General features: G+C 41.4%; 1 protein-coding gene across 1 annotated transcript; it reads right to left on the bottom strand.

Moving 5' to 3' along the window:
• Positions 1-9,146: 9,146 nt before the first annotated feature.
• plek (pleckstrin) lies at positions 9,147-14,524 on the bottom strand (the record flags this gene model as incomplete). Its single annotated transcript, XM_080017005.1, has 9 exons — positions 9,147-9,724; positions 9,878-9,950; positions 11,301-11,384; positions 11,483-11,587; positions 11,861-12,045; positions 12,178-12,269; positions 12,497-12,678; positions 13,154-13,309; positions 14,483-14,524. 9 exons carry the CDS (start codon positions 14,522-14,524, stop codon positions 9,585-9,587), a joined length of 1,059 nt encoding a protein of 352 aa, XP_079873131.1. The 3' UTR covers positions 9,147-9,584.
• Between the last annotated feature and the right edge of the window lie 11,742 nt (positions 14,525-26,266).

Raw genomic sequence — 26,266 nt, 5'->3', positions numbered from 1 at the left:
AAAGAGTTTTTGTCACACTTTTATTAAAGTGGCACCTGCCACCAGTAACAAAGATGGCGCGGGGCACACGTCTCCACGTTTTCACTATTTTGGATTTTGACCTTTTATTTTTTGTGTTTATAGGTGCTACAGCCCGGTAACACAAACTCATTTCTGAGTTTGAGGACTCAATCCTGCAGCACTCTAGTAATGGACGGTGGCTTGTGGGGAATGTAAATTCTACTCAAAGGGTGAGACTGTAACATCGGTAGGGAAAACACAATTCAATACTCCCGTTCCCATACCTGACCGATAGGGGACGCTTGTATACAACCCCTGCTTGCTGAATTCAAGCTTTAAGTCATCCCTTCTTCCTTCCTGTCATAATGAGACATCCTGTGTGGTCTCACATTGATTTTCAGAGAGCGACAAACATCCACAGCTGGCTTTGTTGGTTTCTAGGGAGCGTTAACCAATTTATCGCTCCTTCCATCTACTGTATATATATTTCCGTCTCTATGGCCATCTCTGTATCTACGTCTATCTCTATCTATATGGACACACAAAAATTGTGTGTGATGAAAACATGAAAATATATTTAATCACATAAATGATGCTACATTTTTTTGTAGGATGCTTTACACGACTCAAGTAAGGCAATCTATTTGTCGATGGAGAGGGACGTTTTTATTTTTATTTTTTTGCATTTAAACCTCCCTAATACAGATCTGTTTGTTTGATTGTTGCATTTATTTGTGGATTGAGAGTTTGGGGGGGGGGGTTTTGCATACAAAAATATTTTATAGATTGTGGTATTTTTTTAAATCTTTTTCCATATTTTTGTGAATTGTGACGTGGAATGCCTACCATACAAGTCTCAGAATTCCATTTGGAATTTCACTCTTTTGTTTTTTTGATTGATTGTTTTTTTTGTTTTTTGTTTTTTCTGAAAAAGTTAAAGCTAAAATTCTAAATATTCTATAATAAAGTTCTAAATATGGAATTTATTAACAAAATCATCTTTCAGATTGCCACTTAACATGATTCCATTGGATGATATCTGTATCCAATTATATATGGAATTCATGGGCTGAATGAATGGGTTACATTTCTAGTATTTCTATTCTTTCTTTTACGCCACTGTCAGCAGCAGGTTGCGATGATGAGGCCCCTGCTAGTGAATTCCAAAGCCTTCATCCTTTGTTCATTTGATGTGAATCCTAAAAAGAAAAATACATCAATAGCAAAAAGATTTAGTTCCCCTCAAAGCCCAGCATGTTCCATCTCATCGATCATAAAAATCGAAGTCGCTATTATCCCTGTCAAGTCAACAGCTCGCAAGAACAAAAACACCTTTTTTTTTCCTAAACCATGCACGCAAACAATCACAGATCCCCGCACATAGGAACATGAGACATTTTGAACGTGCAAGGCCACTTGAACATTTTACATTTTGAAGATGTAATCTCCTGTTTTCTGGTCAATTGCTCCATGTGGGTTGCATTGGGGGTTGCTAGGATGTAAAGACATCAGGGACAGGGTCAAGAGACTGACGGAGAAAGGGTCCCCGTCACGCACAGTACTTGTTTCGTTCCATAAGGAAACAGACTAAAATAAAATAACCAACATCTAAAATAAAAAGACTGTTTTGTGCGCCGATCACGGGCTCCCCATCGCTGGTGTGTCATGGGCACAGTCACTGGCACAGAGCCCGCACTGCGGGGCTTTTTTAGATCGGGGGCTCTTCATAAAACATTGGTGGCTAAAGCCACCATATAGACCTCATCGAACTGTTAGACCGCAGTGTCTGTGGGTATCGTTTTGTGTTACTCCTAGTGGATTATGCAACCTGCTACTCAGATGCAGTGCCCCTGCGCAGTATTAGTCGCCAACCTGTAGCTCAACTTATCCTAATGTCAGGATAAAAAATATACATATTAAAAATATTTTAAAAAGAATATTGAGATTGGTTTGCTAGTCATGACGCAAACCTGATTAAATCGACGCATTATCAATTCAATTTATTTTTGTATACACATACAAGTTAAATTGTCAAGTCACAAGCCTTATAATATTTAAACACTTTGGGGCGAATTCACAAAGAAATGGATTGCAGCCCCTTAAAGCAACATCAATTGCTCATCAATTTGCATCCTATCTGCTCCATCCTGCTCCATTAAGTGTTGCTGCTGAGTGTAATTGAAATAAATACATCTAAAATAATAACACTTTTTATTTGGAGAAACAGGAATGCGTAATGGAAAATCTCAAATATGCATTTGCAATGCCACTGCTGTACACTCCCCTGTATTATGAATGATCAGCCTGAAATAAATATAAAACTTTAAATAATTCTTGGAAAGTAGTTATATGTATATGTATATGTAATATTGAAAGGAAATCCTTGGGGATGCTGTGCCAGTGCTATGCAATATCCTGACGGGGCTTTAGCACCGGTAAGCCACCCCTTAGTGCCAATTGTGATTTAAAAATAATGGAAATTGTCCGGCGATTCATGGCGGGGCTCACAGGGAGACCCCAACGGAGCAGAGGCACCGAAGGCGCTGCCATTTTTTTCATCCGCGCAGTCACCATTTCTCTGAAGACGGCAATAGTTCCACTCTAACTGCTGGTAGCTATTAGCCCTGGTGTTTATGAATTGGACATTTTTTGCAATGTCTCATTTGCAGAGAAAGGGACCAATTTTGTGCCAAACGTATTGATTATACCTAATTTAAATTTGTGCAAGTCGCACTGGAGCACTGAGAGGCGATTTCTGTGGCAGCGCAGTAAGAATTGCATTTCACCCTTTGCGGTGCTTTGAGAATTATACGGTTGCTTTCTGTGTTATTTGCTCCAGGTTAGCGGTGCAAAAGCAGCGCAATCATTTTGTGAATTTGGCCCTGAATATTGAGGGGAGGAGAACTATTATGAACGTTATAAACTGTTTACTGTTGTGTTGGGGGACATCGCCATCGCGGGAAACAGGGCACACAAATACAGATTTATAAATTTGGCTGGCAGGAAGAGGTGAGAGTGGTTTTGCGTTACATAAAGATGAAAAAAAGAAAAAGAAAAAAATAGTGAAATCAAACTCACTGTCTTTCATTCACAGTACCCATACATACTTTTTTTGTTCAGAGACACAGGACGCACAGTGGACCAGAGATCACCCTGAGAGGGTGATCTCTCCTAATGGAGAGATCAATCCACTGTCCTGATCCAAGGCAGAACGTCCCTTGTTCTTAAAAGTTCCTATCATACAAGTAAAAACTAACGAACAATACATCTAAAATAAAAATACAGTAAAGCCGGGACACAGGAACCGCATGGGAGGCGCGGTGCGCTGGAGAAGAAAAAAAAAAACACACACTGACTGGATTCAGCTTTGTTAGCGGATTTTATTTGAGTACCGATTTATATTTGAGGAGATACGATATATATATATAAAACATTCTCCCAATGTTGCGGCTCCAGAAAAAAGCAAGCTTGTTGACCCGGGAAAAGGAGGAGGTTGAATGACCCACAAAGGGAGGTTGAAGTTCGTCCCCTGCCATGACGTAACTGTATTTGGACCAATCGCGACAAGGGGAGCTCTCAGAGCTCGGGAAAGACAAAAGACGATGTTCGCCTCGGGTGCGTGCGCTGAGAACACCGCAAGAACCCAGAGCCCCGTGTCAATTTGTTATCACCTTGTTCTGAACATGTCTTTTTCGTCCAAAACTTCCACTTCCTTTGAAGTGTACAGCCACTTTCAGTCTTCTGTATCTGAAGGGGAGTGCAACAGGTGGTGCTTGGCATGAGCTTAATGTAGTCTGAGAAACGTGTTGCCTTGAGGCGACGCCTTTTGAAGCCTCTTGAGCTCCAATGCACTTTGGCCTCGCAGCGCTGTCCACAGCAGTGGCCCTGAACCCAGCCAGACGGTCGCTGTCCATTGTGCTGAGGAGGTCACTGGTGCTCTGTCGTCACAATACCAACATGAATAACAGCAACAGGAACAACAATTGTGATTCCTTTCTCGACCCTGTGTGTCATCACTTGCGCTGAAATAGAGCCACTGTTGACAAAGAAGATAAAGTACCTCTAATGTTATGACAAGCCAACCAACCAAACATGAATTTATCCGTTATTGTCATGTTTTGAAACACTGGATTTGGAGTAGGAGCAACGTTTAGCTTGAGTCCTTTCTGACAGTATATTTCTCTATCAAGGACGGCTCAGGGGAGCGGCGAACACCTCAGAGTGATTCTTTGCGGGTCAATCCTCTTTTGTGACATTGCAATGTAGAAATGTGTCCTTTCGGGTTGAAAAATCTGATACTACAATCTAAAAAAATATAATTCAGATGCTTTGGGTGTTTTCACTTTTCAGCATCTGAATGATAGATCACACAGCTTTTCACTGTATGGCATCGCGGATTTGTAATTTTTTCAGAGAAGAGCGCTCTCTCTATCCTAATTTAATTAAAATACCATAAATGCCAATTAAATGTGTTTTATACGCTCTTTATTAAGCCTAACATTATTATCTTTGCCCACAGTGGAATATATAGAAGTAACTAGTTTTGCAATCTTTGACATGGAAATCACATAATCCTCAATAGCAATAAAATCTGAATGGAAAAAAGAATGTATGAATTTCAGAAAATTGTGTTTTATAATGTATATTTTTTATTTTTATACTGTGTGTGTGTGTGTGTGTGTGTGTGTATATATATATATAATTATTATATTTAGGTAGGATTATTTTGCATTTTCCATGTATTTACATGAATATGGATATAGATGAGAAAGCTGGGCCGACATTTTGGAAAAGCAAACCTTATAACATTCACAACAAAAACAAAGGATGACAAAATAGTCAGCAATGAAAGAGATGAAATTTAAAAGAAAAAAGGTTCAATCGATGGATCCCAATCTGGACCAATCAGCAGTGACATTTTTTCAGCGCAACAAGATAAAAATCAACAATATGACATGAAAACACCTTATTTACATGCAAAGGTGAGCAGGTAACCAGAGGATCAGAAAAACACAGCGGTGCAGATTAGTTAAAACCACCATAGCTACTTCGCTTCAGTAGAGTGTGTTTTTCCTTTTTCTTATGATTGCAGATGCGCTCCTTCCCAACGTGTCTCCACAGGCATCAAGGCACTATGTTTTGCCTGTAGCACAATGTGAAACACAATTAATTAATTGGGACGAAGATGCAAATCCATCTTATCGCACCAATCGGTAATGACTGATAAGACGGTAGAATGTGACACCAACGGGCTGATGCTTTGCAAATATTCACGGCGCTGTTGCCTCAGAGCAAGAAGTTCCTCTGTTATCAAACTGGGGCCTTTCTGTGTGGAGGTTGCATGTTCTCCCCACGTCCACGTGGGTTTCCTCCACATACACGCCATGGTTAGACACTCCTCACAATGCCCCTGAGCAAGGCATCGGCCCAGATGTGGACCGATGACCCTGGACAACTAGGATGGGTCACATGAATGGGGACTAATTTCCCGCAGAGGGATTAATGAAGTATACAAATATAAAGTAAAAGAATAAATAAAGGTGTTTCTTCCTACCAGTCACCATAACACAGAAAATAATTAAGCGTACAAACACATACTTTTATTCACTTTATTGGCTCTTGTTTTCCTTGTGGTGACTGTCACCCGCTTGGAGGGACAAGGATGGCTAGTAGAATTAAAGCTGGATAGGATTTGTGGTAGTAGGCTCAGGGAATAATGATTATTAGAAATCTGCTCTGGGTCGCAGTGGGTGAGGGCACTACAAAAGGCCAGCTAAAGGATGGAGTTATTGTGGTGAGTGATTTAAGATAAATATTAAAGACACATCCACAGACAGACAGGCTGGGAATTGAAGCTCAACGACCCGGCTGCCAAGCACAGAACAGATTAAAAAGAGAAAGGGAAAGAAAATCCTGAAAAAAGATAAGAAAATTCTTTGGCAGATCTATGGATCCCTCTAAGCATTTTCATTCAGCTCCCGAAAACAAACTGACCATAAAACACTCACCAGATTTCCACTACTTCACAGATTTTTAATATATATATATATATATATATATATTACACACATACATACATACATATTTTCTTTCAAATTAATTGATTCAATTTTGATCAGCCATGTTTGAGACACTCTTATACCGGTAATACGGACTTAGTAATAAAAAAAACACAAGATTCAACCAGGGGCTCTACAAAAAGCCACACTGTATCCGACAAACAAAAACTACAACAAACCAAAAGTCCATTCGACGCACTGTGATAAGCCCCGCCTCCTCTGAGATAAGCTCCACCTCCTCTGCGGTGTGGAATTTCCAGGTGCGTTCAAGGCTGTGGGAGGTGTTCACATTTTCACAATTCGTGTGACAAGTACGGTCCGACACAGCAACCGGAAGTTACACTCAAGTTTTTTTTTTGTTTTTTTTTGGTTTTTTTTTTAAATTGGGCTTCAAACTAAGTAAATAAGTCAGGAATATAAAATAATGTTGTTATTGAATTTAGCATTGGAAGACACCATATTCACTATCAATAAATCTCTTTTAAAAAAAGTAAATTGGGTGTGTTACAGAAATTAAAGGGTCACTTTAATCTGCAGTTTGTCAATCGGTGGTCTTAAAAAAAAGTGTCAGACAGATGTTGGTTTCGCTTGTACAAGGGCTGGATCAGAGATGTGCTAAGGAGCAGCTCTCTGAGTCGAACGGTTTTATTTTCAGGGGGTCAGGGAATATTTGGTCAGTTCGACGTCACAGATACAGAGAATATGCAGTCAGCTTGACCTCAGGTGCAAAAAATAATTGGTCAGGCTAAGACAAGGCAGGCTTTGAGGATGGGGCAAGCTTTTTGGCAGGAACCCAAGGGAGGACACAATCTAAAAGGTTTGTGAAAGAATTAACCCTGTGTGCTAAAATAAAAGTGTGTGAGTGGAAGCTACATGAGGTTGTATTCTTCATTGTGTGTGTGCATATATGTTTATGTGATCCCATGGATTTTTATGTATTGTTACATGTGTATTCTTTCGCACTTCGTAAACGCTACATAAAAGGAGTTTTAAACACATTCATGGAAAACTGTAAATGCCCGGCTGATGTATGAAGCTGCTGTACTGCAAATTACACGCCCTGCCATTTCCCCCGACATATTTTGTGATGGGAAACTCAGATGCAGTTCACCTGACGGTCATGAGGATCCGACTCCACAATCCGCGATTACAGATTCGGTGTGAAGCGAGGTTTACAGATTTCATGGTGTGGTGGCCATTTTCGGTTATCTTTGACCTGCAATTTGCTTCCAGAGACTTGGAACCCCTCGCTAACCAACTAACAATCTCTGTAATCAAATCCATGTACAGTAATAACCCTTTTGTTTCTGTCCTTACCCTGTGTTTGTTTTTTGTTTTTGTTTTCTATATTTTTTATTTTGTATGTATGTTCTCACATGAAAACAGCGCTATAAAATATTCTGTGAGCCAGACTCAAATGATGCAAACACTTTATAAAAGGAATAATAAAGCTAATTTCAGTTTATTCCACCTAACCACAGCAAGCTATATATTTTTTTACACAACTGCAGGGAGTTTCTGTAAAAAGAATCTAAACTTGACAGTACAGACACCTTTAAAACAGCTGTGGAGTTTGGTACGGCAGCTACGACTACAGTCGTCACAAACAAGCCAAGACACATTAAAGATTTGATTTCTGATTTCCCTCTTTCTTAAGGTCAACATGTCAATGTTGGTTTTTTATACACAGCAACAGAGAAAAAAAGTATGTTTGATCAAATTATTCGGTGACCAAATGTCATGCCTGTCAATCCACAGCACACTGTATTGATTTATATTGCTGTACTTTAATATGCTGTAATGGAAAATGACCCATAATTGATCATCTTAGGGAAGGAAAGATGATTCTGCAGTTTTATAATTCTTGAATATTGTTTCTTTTTTTCCTTTGTGCAATAAGAAGATCATGGGATAAATATGTAAATAATATCTAGTCACCGTGGGTTTCATTTCCCAGCTAAATGTTAGACTCCGTACATGCATTACACATGTTAACGATTTGAGGAGCTGAACTCAGGTTTTACCATGCTTTGCAATTACTGTTGTTCCAGTTCGAACGGACTGTGGAGGTTGTATCAATATGTTGGTTTATAGTCCCCCTAGTGTTTAAATATAGAACTGCAGGGCATTGACAAAACACAATAAAAAACAATAGCCTCCTGTTGAATAAAACAGAAAAAAACACGTGTGCGTGTGTGTGTGTGTGTGTGTGTGTGTGTGTCTGTGTGTGTGAGTGCGTGTGTGTGTGTATTTGTGTATCTAAATTCATGTGTATATAAATATACGTGTATATTTGTAGATATATATGTGTGTGTGTATGTGTATATCTATATATATATATATATATATATATATATATATATATATATATATATAGAGAGAGAGAGAGAGAGAGAGAGGTTTTCAGATTTTATTGATAAATGAAATTATATTGATTTTATTGATGATTTTTAATGATTTATTCATCCATTCATTTATTCATTAATGTATTTGTATTATTCTGTTCTCTCTCCACATCTTAACAAAACAAAAACTTTATATAGAAAACACAAAATCATTTGATTATTCAATAGAACATAATTTCAAATTAAATTGGAAGTAAGTGGAGGAGTGCTTTTTATTAGCGATGATAATACAGTATATCCGGTCTTTTGAACGGGTGACTTAACATGGAGGACGCAAAGAGAAACCACAGGGCCCAGAGTACATGAATTTATCAACAAATAAAAGAAAAACACAGTTTCCCCTTCACGTCACCTATGTTGTAAGCATATTTATCATCACTGCTCATGGAGTCTGTAATTGACAACATTATGTCTTCCGCATGCTGACGTTGCGGAAAGCACTGAATACACACAGTGGGGTCCAGGGTGGAAATTATAACGAGTGTCCGAGGGCGAAACTTGAACTTTGTCTCCGGCCCCGACCGTCCGATGAAGGGTTTCGCATCACAATTTCAGGGAACGTGGCAACGTGGAAGTTTCCTCAGCTGGACATTAACCATTTTCCAAGAACGAGAGTGAATTAATAACGTCATTATTTATGTATACGCAATGTATTTTGCTTCGTTTTTAAGCCCCATTCCAATACAAAAAGTTTGATCGACCTTGCTTTTGGTCATAGTGTTCATAGTATTACTGGTCAAATTTGAGCGCATCCAGGAGCCTCCCACACATGCGGAAAGGCTGCACCACAGAGGAGGCCGGGCTTATTTCAGAGAGGGCGGAGCTTAACAGCTTTTTGCGTGCAGAATTTGGATAAAAGCGTCTGCAAAATGTAATGTAAAGAATCTTACCCTCCATAGGAATGAATGGACTTTTGGTTTGTTCTTATCATTTGAAGTGTGAAGTGATGAAGTGTGAATCAGGCTTTAGACCGGCCTAATGATTTTATTTTTGTTGGATACATTTAGGACTATTTAATGCAGTATTGCCTACTAATCGGCATCCAGGGGAAAAATAACACCCCCTTCCCCTCGCTAACAATCTATACTATCCCCCTTCCCTGTGGGTCTTGCTGGGGGGCTTATTTCCCACTCTTGGACACGGCTTGGATGCCTCCGATCCACTCCCTCCTCTCATCCTCCGAGGATGCCTGCATGAAGAAATGCATCTCATCCGATGTGATGATCTCAAAGAGTTGCCCATCAACGCCGTAGCGCTTGGCTGGGGAAAAGAAACAAGAGAAAAACAAGAGAAAAGATAAAGGAAGCAGAGGAGAAGGAGATTAATATCCATCCAGTCACGGTCTGCCACAGCACAGGGGGGATTAACGCATGCCAACAGACCCACTCACCCATCACCCATTAACCCACTCACCCTCAGGAACAAACTCCACGGCTGAAACCACACAACCACGAAGGTGGATGGAGCCCAGAGGACACTCTTCACCCTGAGAGAGGAGGGAGGTAGAAGGAGGTTAAAAAAACAAGAGGTAGATAATGTATAATGTAGTATAATAATAATAACAATAATATCAATTAATAATAATAATACACTATATTTGTATGGCTCTATACAGGAGAACTCAAGGTGATTCACAAAACATAAACACAAAATAAAAAGTGCAGGAAAATACAAACTGCACAAAGTTAAACATTCAAATATAAAATAAAAACAATCAAAATAATTTAACCTACACATACTAGATGCTAAATCGCATTTTGGGGCTTCTGAAGAAACCCGGTGGGGCTTGATGTCCAGATCCTGACCTGTCTTTGTTATAAGATATTCTGTCCCTTATTGTTATCAGTCTCCCTAGTATATGTAGTCTTGTGTTCCACCTGTCCTGGTCCTTCATTCCTGCCACTGCACACCTAACCCCATCCTGCAATCTAGCCAACTGTCTTCACCTTCCTCACCACTCCGCCTATATTTAACCTGTTCCCTGTACGTTCAGTCCTAGTCACCTTGTTGTATTATCCACTGCGTTGATTCCACCACCTTTTTCCTGAACCCTCCATCTGATTCTCTGCCTCTGCCTGGTTCCCTGGACCCTGATTCTCTGCCTGTTCCCCTGGACCCTGATTCTTTGCCTGTTCCCCTGGACCCTGATTCTCTGCCTGGTTCCCTTGACCCTGACTCCCTGCCTGTTCCCCTGGACCCTGATTCTCTGCCTGGTTCCCTTGACCCTGACTCCCTGCCTGTTCCCCTGGACCCTGATTCTCTGCCTGGTTCCCTTGACCCTGACTCCCTGCCTGTTCCCCTGGACCCTGATTCTCTGCCTGTTTCCCTTGACCCTGATTCCAGGCCTGTTTCCCTGAACCCTGATTCTCTGCCAGTTTCCCTTGACCCTGATTCTATGCCTGTTCCTGGACCCTGATTCTCTGCCTGGTTCCCCGCACATAAGTTTGCCTTCAATGACAGTTCTTCTGGTTTTGACCCCTGCCCGTTTTTCAATAAGCCCTCGCTCCTTGGCATCAACTCCTGAGCCTCTATGTCCTGCATTTGGGTTCACTAGACAGCACTCCTGACACTTTAACCTACACACCTACACACCTGTAGTATAGAACACGGTGTACAGCAAGGATGCAAGAAGTATGGAAAGATGCACACAACATAATATAGGTATTTAATACAGGTATTTAATACATGTAAATAGAGGAGCAGTATGGAGGATCATTAGGATAGGAAATAAAATGTGATAAAGCATATGAAATGCATGTAAGACGGGATTAAGTATAGAAAAGTAATAAATAGTTAGAGCCAGTAGGATATATTAAGTATATAACATCCAGTTTACCTTGGTGGGGTCATAGTAATGAATATACGCCGGGTCATCTCTCAGAACAAACTTCCTCACCTTCCAATTTTTCCTCCTGTGTCCCTGTGATTTGAGAAGTGAAATTCCCCTTTTTTTTTTTCCTATTTGTTATTTATGCTTCAGTCATTTTTTCAATTGTTCACTTAAAACACGCGTCTCACCTGTTTGAGTAAACACCCTTGTTTTATGATGTTTCCTCTGAACTCTTCTTTCAGGAGTGTGTCCTCATCACTAGAGTAGCCCTCGCAGAAGAACCCACTGTCCACCTGCCCAATTATGATAGTTGTTTTATCATGATGATTATCAAAAGTTCCTATTAGTTTTAAAAGTACTTTTACTCAAGTAATGGTCATTAATGTACAATTTTATGGTACTTCAGGTTATCTTCAGTTAAAGCTACTTCAGTTTGATTAGTTCCACTGCAGGGGACACTGTAGATATACAATATATTTAGATATACAATTTAAGAGCAAAACCAAGAAGTATTATTATTATTATTTTTGTTTGGTTTTGTATCAAAATCTCTGTTACATACTTACAAAATAGTAAAAAGCATCCAGCTGATCCAAAAGGAGGCCCTCTGACGCCTCGTCGGCGCCTGCCTTGGCCAGCTCCCCAGCCGGCTGCAGGAAGCCCTCGTTGAGGAGCCCGGTCCCCAGCACCTGGGCCTCGGCTCGGTTCCGCGCCCTCTCCTTCAAGATCAACCAGTCCACCACCATCGATCCTTGGGTCCGGGGAAAAAAGAAAAACGGTAGAAATTGTGTGGAAATACACAATTTATATTGATGACAGAGAAAAATACCCCTTATCCCTCCTTTACTCAACATGAAATCTGTAATGGAAACATAAACGGTACCTGAGAAGCAGTGGTTGTAGATTCTATTTTCTTTCTCCAATTTCAACTCTTTCACTCCGTCATCCTGGTCTTTCATTAACATGTACAGCTCACTGGTGAAATACAAATCAGAGAAGGTCTGCAGTAGTTGTCCGGTAACCCCTTTACTACATTTAGATCTTTAAAAAGTAGAAGAATATTAATAATTTTGTTAACTAATATTGGTTCTTTTATTCATTTTTGTATTTTCTTTTTCCGTTTATTATTATTATTTTTATTATTATTTATCCATTTATTTATCACTATTCTATTTTTCTGAACATCGTTCTATAGCCCTCACTTCAAGTCGGTGGTGCTGGGCAGGCGGATGGAGCGTCTGGTGGACTTCCTGCTGAACTTCTTGCCCCCTTGCAGGCAGGTGATGGCTCTCCTCAAGTCCTTCAACCAGGACTCCCTCTCCTCCACGTGGGACGCCTGAAAGTAATGATCCTGCTTGTTCTCCGTGCTCACCTTAAACAAAAGCTGGAGAGAGTTTTTTTTATTGATTAATTCATTATTATTATTATAATCGTTATTATAATACTACTACTACTACTACTACTACGACTACTACTACTACTACTACTACTACTACTACTACTACTACTTCTAATACTACTACTACTACTACTACTACTAATAATAATAATAATAATAATAATAATAATAATAACAACACTCAGCGACATGGCCACAACATCTGAAAAGCAAAAGCATCAGACTGTCGGATGCGTTACCGGGTTTGGTGCGAATCTAGCTAGATTGCTTTAAATAAGTACAAAGCATTCAAATAGGAACAATAAATGCAAATCAAACAAGCCAAATGCATTTAATACAAATGTGTAAATATAACACTCATTTCAGATTTGTCTTCCAGTAATTTAGACTTTGAAGGATCATGATCATTCAAGCGATTTCTTAGTCTTTATTACTCCGCAAAGGTCGAAGACTTTCTCACCATCCTCTTGGTGAACTCCTGGCAGGGACTGGTCAGTGTTGCTCCTCTCAGGGGGATCATGCCTTTGGGACTTGCATCCGTTTTCCTCTTGTAGAATTCCAGCCCGTCCTCCGACAGAACCACCCACACGGCCCTCCAGGAGTTCAGCACTGTGCCCTGGGAAACAGCACAGAAATTTAAAGAGCATGTTCACAGTAATAATAATTCGGAATAACAGCATGGATAGTCAGTTATCTAATCAATGTTTGTCAAACGTGGTGCCCACGTTTGGTGCCCTTACTGAGGCTTTTCCATTACACTGTAAATGGATGGATTCAGGCCGAATCCTAAAACGCATCACACTGTCGGACCGTATCCCCTAGTGGACGTCGGATGAACTGCGTCTGGGTTTTGCATGTGGGCGAACTTGTTTTCTTTTTGCCAGTACAACAGCGAGTACTTTCTCAGCTGGACAATTACCATGTTCCATGAATGACAGTTTAAAACTCCCTTTATATCCAAGTGTTTGCAAAGTGCAAAAAAATAAATGCACACAATTCACTTATACAGAAAGAGATTTATCGATAGTGGATATAGTGACATCCAACATTAATGTAAATAACATCATTATCTTATATGAGTGACTTATTTACAGTATGTAGTTTTAACCTTCCGGTCGTTGGTGATGAGAAACTCAGACGCAGTTCATGCAGTGCATGACCACTAAGGAGAGGATCTGACTCTCTGATGCAATTACAGATTCGGTGTAAAGTCCAACTTAAGTCTTGTTAAATCTGTTACCGAATTCAATGGTTTGTCCCTACTACACAATCTTTAATAGCAATTGATAGGGTTTGTAGCAAATCATTAAATGTAATATGTTATATATTATATTAATGCAATATTCATCCGATACCCAATCCTTCGACCTTTGCCTTTGATATTGAATAGATTTTCCATTTATGGTCACAACAAATGTAAAAATACGCAATTGATAGATGACTTGAATCTTTATTTTTATTTATAACAAATGCATATTCTATTTTTTAGGCATTTGCACAATTAATTAATCAGTAGCAGCAGCATAAAGTCTTTACCATGAAACATTTCAATTCCAAGATTCAAGGAGGAGGATAGGGGGGGATGGAAGGGACGGTAGAGAAGGTGATAAGGTGATATTTCTTAATTTATTTACATTTGTGACAGAACATAAACCAATCTCAGCACAAAATGTTATTTTGTTGTCATCAGCACTACATAAAGAACATTTTAGACACTCATTGGAGTCTTCTGATGGGCTACATAATGATAATTATTAACGTTAATATCAATGTTAATTATTGACGTTACCTTTCTGACCAAATATCCTTCTCTGATCTGTTGAGGCTCCATTGCTTTCGTTTGTCTGCTGCCAAATGATAATGTGCTTTACACACACACACACACACACACACACAGCCAGCATTGGAGGAAGTGGTGTCAAGCTGCAGTCATGACTGCGGTTCCGTTTTTCTGTCCTTAATACGCATTTCTGCTTTCACACTTCAGCGAAGTGTGAATTAAACAGTTTACGGGCTGGGAAAGGGGATTTTCATTTAGCTGAACTTTCAAGTTCAAGTTCACCGTAACATGCACAATAAGATATAAATCAATGTTTTTAATTAACTTTAAATTGACAGACTCTTCCTCCGACGCCACACAGCTTTTTATTGTCAAGTGGGACTTGATCACAGCAGCTGACGTTCGTCATGCTCGCATGGAACTATTTCTGTTGAAGGCTCTTCCTTTTTGCTATTTTAAAATTGCCACCACTATCAGGCGATGCCCTGACAGTCAAGTCTCAAGACGAACGGCCTCCATGTTCCTCTCCTCGAACACGCTCACGTCTTATCAGAGGCAGAACATGTGTTGCAGGAAGTTGCCACATATAGTTGTCATGTCACAATTAGAGGCCTTCTTCATTTTTTTCCCTAACAAGTTCTTAAATTAAGATCACAAAAGACATGTGGGGGAAATGACACACTGTGTGTGTGTGTTAAATTTATTAAAAAATCTTTAATAATAAGCTCATGTATCGTGTCAAACATGTCAGCCAAAAGAAAAGTTTTGACAAAAGAACTGATTCTGAACAACACATGCTTTCAGTTTACCTGAATGAAACCCTGTTAAAAATGAAATACTATATATTGTACTGCATATCTACATTCGTGTGAATTTAATGAGTTAATTCTAGTGATGGCAAGTTCGAAACTTTCAACAAACCTTTCGAGACGTTCAATCAATTTTTTTAAAACCTCTTTAAATTGCTGGCTCATTAGTGGCACCTAGTGGCATAAAATATTATTGCATCCATTAATTATAAGCGTGTTGAAGCCTATCTTTAGTTTTTCTACATTTAGTTATTCTTGTGTTCATTTGTTTTATTCCTCTTTCTATTTCCATGTTTTATTTACTCTTATCTATTTATCACTGTCAAACTTTCAGGATTCCTTACATTATGACACATGACAAAAGTTGCAAAGAAAATCGTGTCGTTTTCATTTTCAACTACACACAATATTGAAATTCTTATAAACAAGAGATAATAATAAGTAAAGAATAGGAAAAATATAATACAAGAAGATAAATAGAGTGAAAATATAAAAAATTGAACAGAAGGGGAGAAATAAGAGGGATGATGGCATTGTTGTGCAGTGGTTAATGTGACATAATGTGGTTTAATGTGACATAATCTGACTGAACTGATGGACAACGACGTACTTTAACAAATGTATTCCTGGTGTAGAAGATAAAAACACATTATTATTTTCCAAAATAAACATTGTAGTCTGCACAATACAGGTTCTCTTAAAAATAAACTCTGCTCTCTTATAATGATCATAATAATTGTTTGAGAAAAGCATTTTCTTATTTTCACTAAATTTCACATTATACTGGAGCATACCTGGTGTTGAAGACAAAAACGCATTATTTTACAAAATAAACTCTGTGGTCTGCACAATACAGGTTCTGCATACAAAATAAAATGTAATTCGGTTATTTTCAAAGCCAACAACATCATCAGGGCAAGGCACAGAACACAAACGGAATATTGCTAGCGACATATGGAGTTGATATATGGACAATGGCACCTTTTTCATTCCCACCCATACGAAACTGCAGGAAAAGTGAGTTAAATTTTACGTCGCCGACTTTTAAAAAACAAACCAAAGAAAAATGCTAAATTATAAACTTGCCGGGCAAAATGTCTGGTAATCATGTTGATACAAAACGTAGCCCCTTCACCTCCCCAACGGCGTGGATGAAACGGGCTATTGGTGTGCCAGACACCCGCATGTCAGCCGGCACGCGCCGGCCCTCACTTTCATTGCGCCACAGGGTTTGTTTCAACCTCTTACTCATGCTTGCGAGCCAGTCTGCCAGACCGAGCACATCTGGCACCTACACCGGTAGTAGGGGGCCAATCCCTGCACCCTCTTTCCCTGGATTGAGTTCTTGCTGAAGTTGTGAGGTCCGGCAAGGGGCTCTGTAACCAAAGTGAACATTTTATCTGTGTTTGTGACATAGACTGTCGTTAAAATGTCAGCGATAGGGTTAAAATATGTCAGGTAAAAATAAAATATTTTTGGACAGTGCACAGAGTATTACGACAATGGTGTGTTGAACTCAGAGACTGTAGGATTGCCAAATCCCAAATTCAAAAAGTTACATAGTGCTGCTTTAAAGTCATATTCATAGAGAGACTTCCTATTGAGTATGTCTCTGCGCCAAGAGTGCCCCGGACAGCCTGGTGTGATGACTTGACTCGGCCCCTCCCTAAGGAGACCACGTAGGGAGCCTGCACCAAGCACACGTGGCCAGGCTCAGGGCCCCGCCAAGGTCCAAGGACCAGACGGAACACCCAACCCGCCCCCCCCCACAGAATATCCTTTTTATGGCTATGGGAATTAATACATTTAAACTATGATCTATTTTTTATGTCAAGCATATAAGTATCAACTGTTACCTTTCCTATCACAGCTATCAATTATTGCCTTTTCTATCAGCAGTACTTTTCCATGCAAAATGGGCAAACATGACCTGGTTACATGGAAAGTACAGAGCAAAAATAAAGTGGGGTGAGTGTGATGACTCATCATCTACCCGCCCCTACTCTGCCTCTGATTGGCTAACTCTAACCCAGAGACATGTAGAGAGGGTTGCACGTAGACTAAGATAGCTCAAGGAAGGTCTTAGCGGGGAATATGAATGCGTAAATAGAGACAAAACTGCATTTTTTTAGTAATTAGTAGTCAATAAATGCATTGATTTACAATATTTATAATAATATTTATATAGCACACATGCATGTGGATGTAGTTACATGTTTTTTATTTTAAGTACAATTTGCTAATATTTGAGGACTAGTGTGAACACTAACAGCTAGGCTTGTTGACATATTTTAGTTTGTTGGATTAAGAGCGCGTTGCTGTTGTTTATTGCTTTGAATCTTTATTTATAATGTTCTTAAACTTGTATGGTAGTCAAGAGCAATCACATCCCAATGTTTATTGATATATTTAGAGGGAGGGGAAGGGAAGGAATGTTTCAAAATTCAGATTAGATTAATTTTCTACATGTTTATATGTGCCTGTTTAAACACATATAAACATGTGGAGATACATATTTTATGTATTTTTTGTCTTTTAACTATGCAGCTATTTATCCCAAGTAATTCAGCAGTTTGTCTGTGCCCTTTCCTCTGTGTTGTCCTTGCAAATCGTCCTCACCATGGTTTGCTGTGCTGCATGGGGGTTCAACCGCTCGGAGAAAGGAGTACGGACGTACGTGCGCTGGTTGGCTCAAGTCAGCAGGAACAGTCTTACTATCACTAACGATGACAACAAAATATGTGAGGTAATCATATTCAAACAGTGTATTTGTGGCTTGCAAAAGCCAGGCAGTTGAGTCTCAGGTTGCAGAGTGAGGTTGCTGTCTCATTGCAGGGAGTCTTCAGGCTCCATTAAATCCCACTGTGGTTCTTGTGCTGAAAGAGAGAGAAAGACAGGGAGAGGGAGAAAAAGACAGTGGAGAAAGGGTTAGACACACCTACAGTGTACAGTATACTGTAGGCTTGGACGGAAAACTGCCTTGGGAGATAAGGTGTGGTCTTTGTTCCCCAAATAATGTTATGGAACATTCATTAGTTGTGATCAACAACAGCTTTTGTTGCTGATGTTTAACAAAGTATGACAAGTGGCATCAGTTACCGGTGTGTGGTGTGATTTGTAAACAAAAAAAAGCCTATATAAAGAGATACAAGTCAGAGCTGAGCCAACAGTGTCTGATTTATTAAACAACAACCTTAAAAAGGCTTCAAAAACATATATATAAATATATAATAATATATAAATATATATATATATATATATATATTTATTTATTTTTTCTTTGTATTTCATTTTTTTTTGCTGGTGATATATACAAATATAGCTGCAGGCAGCAATACACAGGGTCCAGTTTAGTCGTTTTGGGTACGTATTCGTTTTCTGAGGTTCAGTAAACACATCGTTTTATATCGACACCAATTCCAAATTTCCCAATATCTTAAATGTTAGACCAGTTCAACACATTAATATATTTGATTTTTTATTCATTCATTCATTTATTTATTTATTTATTTATTTATTTTCGCAAAATAGAGCAGAGTTGTAATTTTGGAGGACACACACAATGTCAGATAATTGTTTTATTGAAAAGACAAAATCATCAATCATTATTGAAAAAAACATCATTTCAAGATACAGGTGTTGGTATTCCTGCTGGGATTGCTGCCTGACGCACCTCCTCCAGTGCCTTTTGACCAGGTGTGCTGTGACACCCCACTGAACACCTCTGTGGGCCTAAACGGGTCATCAGCTGGGGACCACCACTCATCAACGTTTCGCACCTTTAACCCCAGTACGTCTCGTGGTGATCTGTCCCTGCCACCCCCTGCTGATGCCCTAGGTGTTTGTCCCCCAACCCTTCTGCTTCCTCCTTAGCCACAGCCAGAAGCTGCCTTTCTCCGCCTCCTCTGCCAGCTCTTTCATGGCTTTCCGATGCCCCGCTCCTGTACATCCCATGTCGCGGACTAGACGAGCTGTTGAGGAACCTACGAAGCCCCTACACCCCACTTCCACAGGGCAGATAACAGCTTTCCAGCCCGCCTCCCTGCACTCTGCCGCCAGATCAGAGTACTTGGCGCGCTTCCGCTCATAAGCAGCCTCCATACCTCCCTCCCATTGTACAGTGAGTTCCACCAGGAGGACAAGCCTCTGACCACATGATGAGGTCTGGCCGCAGGGCTGTTTCCACAATCTCTCTGGGGAACTGGAGCTGCTTCCCCAGGTCGACCCTCATGGTCCACTTACTTCCCGGTGAGAGGAGTCTTGCTGTATCTCTCTGGCGGGAGGGTCTGACACTCTCTCCTGCCCTCGCAAACAGGATGGGATGTCGTCCTGGAGCAGAAGGTCTGCTGTTTGCCTCCTTTCTGCATGACTCTGACACCTCTGCCAGCTTCTTCAGAACTTGGTCGTGTCGTCACCTGTAGCGGCCTTGGGACAGCGCTGTCGTGCAGCCCGACAGGATTTGCTGGAGGCTTGCGTTGATGGTATTGCAAAGGGGAGAGGTTTCTTCGGCACCAAACCATTGGTGGATGTTTCGGGGACAAGGCCTAGCTTGGGTGATCTTCCATAGGTCAGACCATGACATGGACCTGTCTATGAGACCTTTCCATGACATCCAAAATCCTTGCTGGCCCTGGGACACCGCTTTGATGTTAAGGCATTCCTGCACAGTTCTTGCCACTTCTGCCACCACCATGGCTCTTAGGTCTTCTTTGGAAGCCTTTGACCAGAACAAGGGAGTATTGCCCCTCCCAAGGCCTGCTCGACCCTCCTGGACTCTGCCGACCACCTCGCGGTGCTTCAGCCTGCCGATCGCCATGTGGACCTCTTCTTGGGCTTTCCACTTTCTTCCCGTTCTTATCTGGGTGCCCGCTGCTCTCACCAGCTGGTCAGTGGATTCCCTCAGCTCCAGCACCAGCCGAGCCTTCTCTTGCTTGTAACCCACGCTGATGGATTGCAGTGGTAGTTGTAGCGTGTTCCTACCAAAGAGGCCTACGTCTGAGAGGCATTTTGGTAGTCCCAGCCACTTCCTGATGTACGAGTTTGCCAGCTCATCCATCTTGCTTACCACTGAGGAGGGGATTTCGCTCATCTTTAGTGGCCACATCACCTTTTGGTACAGTATGAACTGGTAACACCATACTTTGTACTTTCCGGGGAGTTGGCTTTGATTGATCTTGGCCAGGCCATCTGCGAGCTGCTTCCTCACCGTCTCCCCCATCTGCCTGTCAGAGAGCTCTGCTGTGTAGGTGCGACCCAGGCTACGAACAGGTTGATCTGCCAGCAATGGAATATTCTCACTGCCCGTGACAAACATGGTGTTGTCGCTTCTGACTCCTTTCCTGATCGACAGACTACGTGACTTGGGGGGTTTGATCGTCATCCTCGCCCAGCTCACAAGCTCGTCTATCCTCTTCAGCAGTCTTGTTGTGCATGCTGCTGTCTGGAGTATGGTGGTGATATCGTCCATCTAGCCTCTCACTGCTGGTAGCCTTTGTCCTGACGGCAGTTTCACTCCTCCGACCATTTTCCTCGCCCCTATGAGGATGATCTCGAAGGCTGCGACGAACAGGATGGGCGAGATTGAGCATCCCATGGCAATGCCTACTTCCAGCTGTTGCCAGCCTGTTGTGAAGTCCTGATGGGTGCAGCACATCTGGAGGTCTCCAATGTACTTGGCCACCAGGGCTCTCATACAGACTGGGACATGGAAGAAATCCAAGGCAACTCGATGAGTTGGTGGGGGACCGACCCATATGCCTTGGCAAGGTCGAGCCACACAACATGCAGGTCACCTCTCTCTCTTTTCGCCCTTGGATCTGCTCCCATATGACTGCAGAGTGTTCCACACACCCTGGGAAGCCTGGCACTCCTGCCTTCTGGCAGCTGGTGTCGATGTACCCGTTTCCTGTAAGGTAGCTGGTCAACCTGTTGGCCAGGATGGAGAAGAAGATCTTCCCTTCAACATTCAGGAGGGCGATACTCCTAAACTGGCTGATCGTACTGGAGTTCTGCTCCTTTGGGATTAAAACTGTGACAGCTCTTTGCCATTCTGAAGGGATGACTTGGTTTTTCCAGGCCACTCTCAGCAGATTCCAGAGGTGTCTCAGGACCCCTGGGCAGTACTTGTACAGCTTGTACGGTATCCCGTTAGGGCCTGGGGCTGACGCTGCTCTTGCCTTCCGGACCACCTCTGCTACCTCGCTGAGTTTGGGGAGGGCAGCATCAAAGAGGATTGCTGGGGGAGCTGGGCGAGGAACATAACCAGGGGATCCCAGTGGAGTTGACTTCACTGGGTCACTGTATTGCTCCTTGATGTAATTCTCCAGCTCAGACTTGGTAATCTCCAGCTTTCCGCTTCTCTTGTCCTCTAGCAGCTGTCTGGCATGCTTGAAGGGATTTTTGAAGAAGTTACTCCTCTCTTTCTCCTTCCGCCTTCTGCGCTTACGGATGCGCTCTGCCCTCCGTAGGCCGGCAAGATCTTTTTTCACCTCGTCCCACAGAGGCTTCAGGGCCTCCTTCTCCTCTCTGCTTGCCTTCCTCCACTATTTTCGGAGTTGACGCCGCCTCTTCACCAACTGCTCGATCTCTCTCTCCCTCCTCCCCTTCTGCACTGGGCAAGCTTTCCGCTTTTCAGCATACTTACTCTCCGAATCTGCCGCTGCATTCATCATACAGGATGTCTCCAATGCGGTTCAGCTTGGCTTCCACCTGGCCGTGCAGTGAATGCTCCAGGATAAGGCTGAGGTCCTTGTCCAGCTTCTGCCAGACCGCAACTTCGTTGGCTTTAGGCCATTTGACCATCTGCCTCCTTCCAGGTTCTTTCCTCTCTGTTCTCTGGCTTTGCTCGTGGATGTTGGGGTTGCTGTGTGTTCTGTGTGTGTCTTCATCAATGCCACTCTCGGAGGCATTGGCGTCCACCAAGGGCCCTCCTGTGTCCTCCACCTGCCTTTCTTCAGCAACGGTGGATCCCTCAGAGCTGTGGTTTGCAACCTGGCTTTGGGTTCCTCTTGTCTGACCTGCGGTTGCAGTGAAATGTTGCTGCTGGCCTCCCTCTTCGCACTTCTTCCTTCCCTGGTGGATCCGCAAACCTCTGACCTTCTCCCACCCACACCTGCATCTTCTCCTAATCCTAGAATCTTTAGTATTTATAGTATTTATAAAGATCACAGGACATGTAATATCTTTGTAGTACAAAAAAAGGAAATCTTCAGATATTCAAAGAAACAGTTTACAACTTAAACAAAATTGTCAATGAAAACAATAATTATAAAGATAGCCTGATATGTAATAATTTTAGTACAAAAACAACTCCATCTTCAGAAAAGTAAATTTATCAGTTGTTCTCCTTAATTTTCTGTTTTGTCCACAGGGCGCAAGTCGCACAAAGAGGAGGGACAGTCCATTAAATATATTGGGGATTTCTTCATTTCTAAGCTTAAGTGCTTCTGATGTGTTCTACAGATAATGTTCAATTGAATATTTACACAGACAATACACATAATGTTAAGAGAGTTACTGGAAGTTTCCCGGTTACGCAAGGTGCTTTATTTAATTTTGATTACTTGATAAATTCAACAAGTAAACGAACCACATTAAAAATACATGCAAAATAAAAACACCTTGCCTTTATTTGTTTTAAGAACGGGGCATATGGACTAGGAGACCGCGAGCGCTATTTGGTGGAGGCAGAGATGAGCGAGTGGAGCAACATAGAAAGTCACTGTTGCAACACTGGCCCCTAGTTTGTACTAGGGATGTCAATGAAACAGTGTAGTTTCTTTGTTGTCGATGATGTGTTGATGAAGAAGGAATCTCTGCTGACACTGACTTGATTATAATAATTTGTTTATTACAAGAAAGAACAGCATCAAACCAGACTTGCCATGGATGTCTGGGAGAGAACAGGAGCCAGATACATTCTCTCCCGAATGGATCAAGAAGTTTGTCTTATATACTTTTACAGAGATCACATAACACATCTGGTTCCAATCCATAGGTCTTAGCTCAGCCCCTGTCTGACATGAATCTAAACATATTCCACTTCTCTCCTTACAGGGCCCCCAATGTAAACACTCTAATGTTGACGTTCTCCGTGTCACTGTAGAAGCAACATATGTTAATCTGTCATGGGAGCCCAGTCCCCTTCTTCCCCTTCATCACTGTATATGTGTCATCAACTGTCCTTTGTACACTTTGTCCAAATTGCATCATGTAGCTTTCACCTTCTGATATTCCCATAAACATACCATCTCCACCATGGGTATCATTTGAACAAAAACAAGCTCTACCTTTCGCAGGTGTCACTTCCATAGCATCAGGTATTGCTGTTCTAACATCTTCATAGTTGTCAAGAAGATTTAAATATGATAATTCTTTCAACCAGGAACATCTACGTCCAGGTCTAAATAGATGGACCGACACAACCATCCGTATTTCATTCGCTGCTTGTTGTTTGAATAGCAGCCACGATAGCATTACTTTGACATTCAGGCGTCAAAGGTTCCGGTACTGTCTCTAGAATTGAAGGCCATGTGCCCATAGCTGTAACTCTCACCACACACGGACAATTCGAATTAGTAGTCATTCTAACGGAGTGAGTTATCTGTTGGAACTACAGATTTTTATTTGCCCACAGGTCTGCTATTTGCAGCACTGAGGAATCAAACCCATATGCTTTCCACTGGGTTTCTCGCTTCTGTAAAGCATGAAGATGTTCAGTTATGTCTTTTAATGTCCACTCAGCATCAAGAAAATCATTGACCACATCCAACATAGTCACCTGAACTATTTCACCTGAATCCCTATCAATCTCCTCAGCAATTGGCTCTCTAATTAAAGAGCTCTCCTTGCTATTGTTCAAATTAATTTCCAACTTCACCATAGGCTTCTGAGTTATATTTACCAACTTCTTAAATGATGGGGATGTAGTGATAGGTGTCAGCGTCTTATCTACAGACATCTAACATCCTTTTCTGCCAATGTTGTAGCTAGAGTAGTAACTGATGATGATATGTTAATACTACTAGTTATTCCCTGAGCTAAGGTAATAGATGTCATCGGTCCAACAGTCACCCTTGGTGTGACTAGTTGCTTTTGAACTTCTTGAGCAATCGTACTTATTTATTTAGTAACCAGACCTTTTACGACAAGCATTATCCCATGAGTTCTGTATCCTGCTTCCCAATAATTTTGCCTTGGGATATATTTAAACTTTGGATCCAAATATGTGCATTTATATTGTCCTTAATCTTCCCATAGGAAGATTATTTACGACAAGCAACAGTCATCTGAACTTTAACCCATCTCCTGTCATTATACAACATATACTTTTGTTGATCAGTTACTACTCTACCTACAACATTGGCAGAAAAGGATGTTACAACAACGATGATGACAACTTTTACTTCTGTAACTCCTGGTAATCATACAAGTGAGGTTGTGAGGATGAGATCCACTACCAATAAAACAATGACGACTTTTTCGGTGTCTACAAGGTCTGCACACTGCTAACATCAGGTCCTGTTAGCACTGTGTCTTCACCACGCACATTTTTCCATTTAGGGGAAATATTTTCCCCAGTATTCCATTTACCACATTTACATGGAAGGTAAGCTGCATTTCCTAATTTAGTTCTAATCACAGTATTCACAGAAATTGGAGTTGTAGAAATCACCTTAGGGGCAGCACTAGTTAACCGCAATACCTCTGCAACATTAATGACTTTCAGAACTGAAGATGTGGGCGTCTGCTTTATTTTTTCAGTTGGTGGGAGAGTTGATACCGCGGGCTCTACAATTTTACTTTCATTTAGTACCACAAGAGTCACAATTTTGTATCCGTAGTCTGGCCTTGTTGGCACTCCATCCTCTCTCACATTCACTAATTTTGGATCATAATGAGAACACTTGTAGTCTCCTTGATCTTCAATCTGGGATCTATGTAGATAAAGACTACAGTCCTCCTCAATCTTCAGCCTTCTTCGATCATTTAGCAGCACATACTTTTCTAGTGATGATGTTCCGGACAAGTCAATTACCTTACCATGGTTATCTTACCACTAGACTCAGAATTCCCCTTTTTCCTCATTTTCTTTTGTACACTTACATGGCAGTTGAAGTGACTTTGGGAAAGTCACTTCAACCTGAGTCCTTGTATCGCTTTGGTCTAACCCTTTTTCGGGTTGGCTTTGGACTCCTTGGTCCAACTGAGTCTGTGTATTTTCCTGGAGAGGTATCACAGCCTCTGGAGTCTTTGACAACTCATACTCTCTGGAGTTAGACTCTGTTGTTTCTGGGACATGTTGTAAATCAATGTCACCAAAGTGTCTTTCTTGCTCAGGGACTGACAATTCATCCCTGGGATCATCAAAAGTGTGCTCAACATCATCATGCACACCCCAATCATTGTCAATCCCTTCTTCTGGGTCTTCACCTTGAAGGTCCTCATGAACCTCTGCTGTGTCTGCAGCTTCTGTTGGCTCTCTTGAGCTTTCAACATCTCTGCTCTGTGATCGTGACGCCTCTTCTTTTGGCGCTCTAACACAATGTGATAAATGATACCATGTAGGAGAACCTTTAACCTGAACCGCAGTTCCCGTACTGCGAACAACTTAGAATGGTCCTTTGCGGCATTCGTTAAACCACTTCCTCCTAAACACGATTTTTCAGCACACCATTCATTTTTTCACAAACACCTTGGCTTTGCAGGTGATAAACAGCTCCTAGACGTTGTTTAATTCCCAATTTTTGCAGAATTTATTTTACTGTTCTATCCGCGATCTGGAAGTCCCCACCTGCTATGGGCCTCACAACACAAAAACTTGGCAACTGACTGAGCATCTTTACACTTGGTTGGACATGCCTCAGGCCACCGTGAATCTATCCACAACGACTAACATGTATCTTTTACCTCCTACTTGTCTTATCATGTCAACAAAATCCACAACCAACTCACGCATAGGACCTGTCCGAGTTAGAATGTGACC

This window comes from Zeus faber (assembly GCF_960531495.2).
Source record: "Zeus faber genome assembly, chromosome: 16".
NCBI lineage: Eukaryota > Metazoa > Chordata > Actinopteri > Zeiformes > Zeidae > Zeus > Zeus faber.
This window is presented reverse-complemented; position numbering and strand designations above follow the sequence as displayed.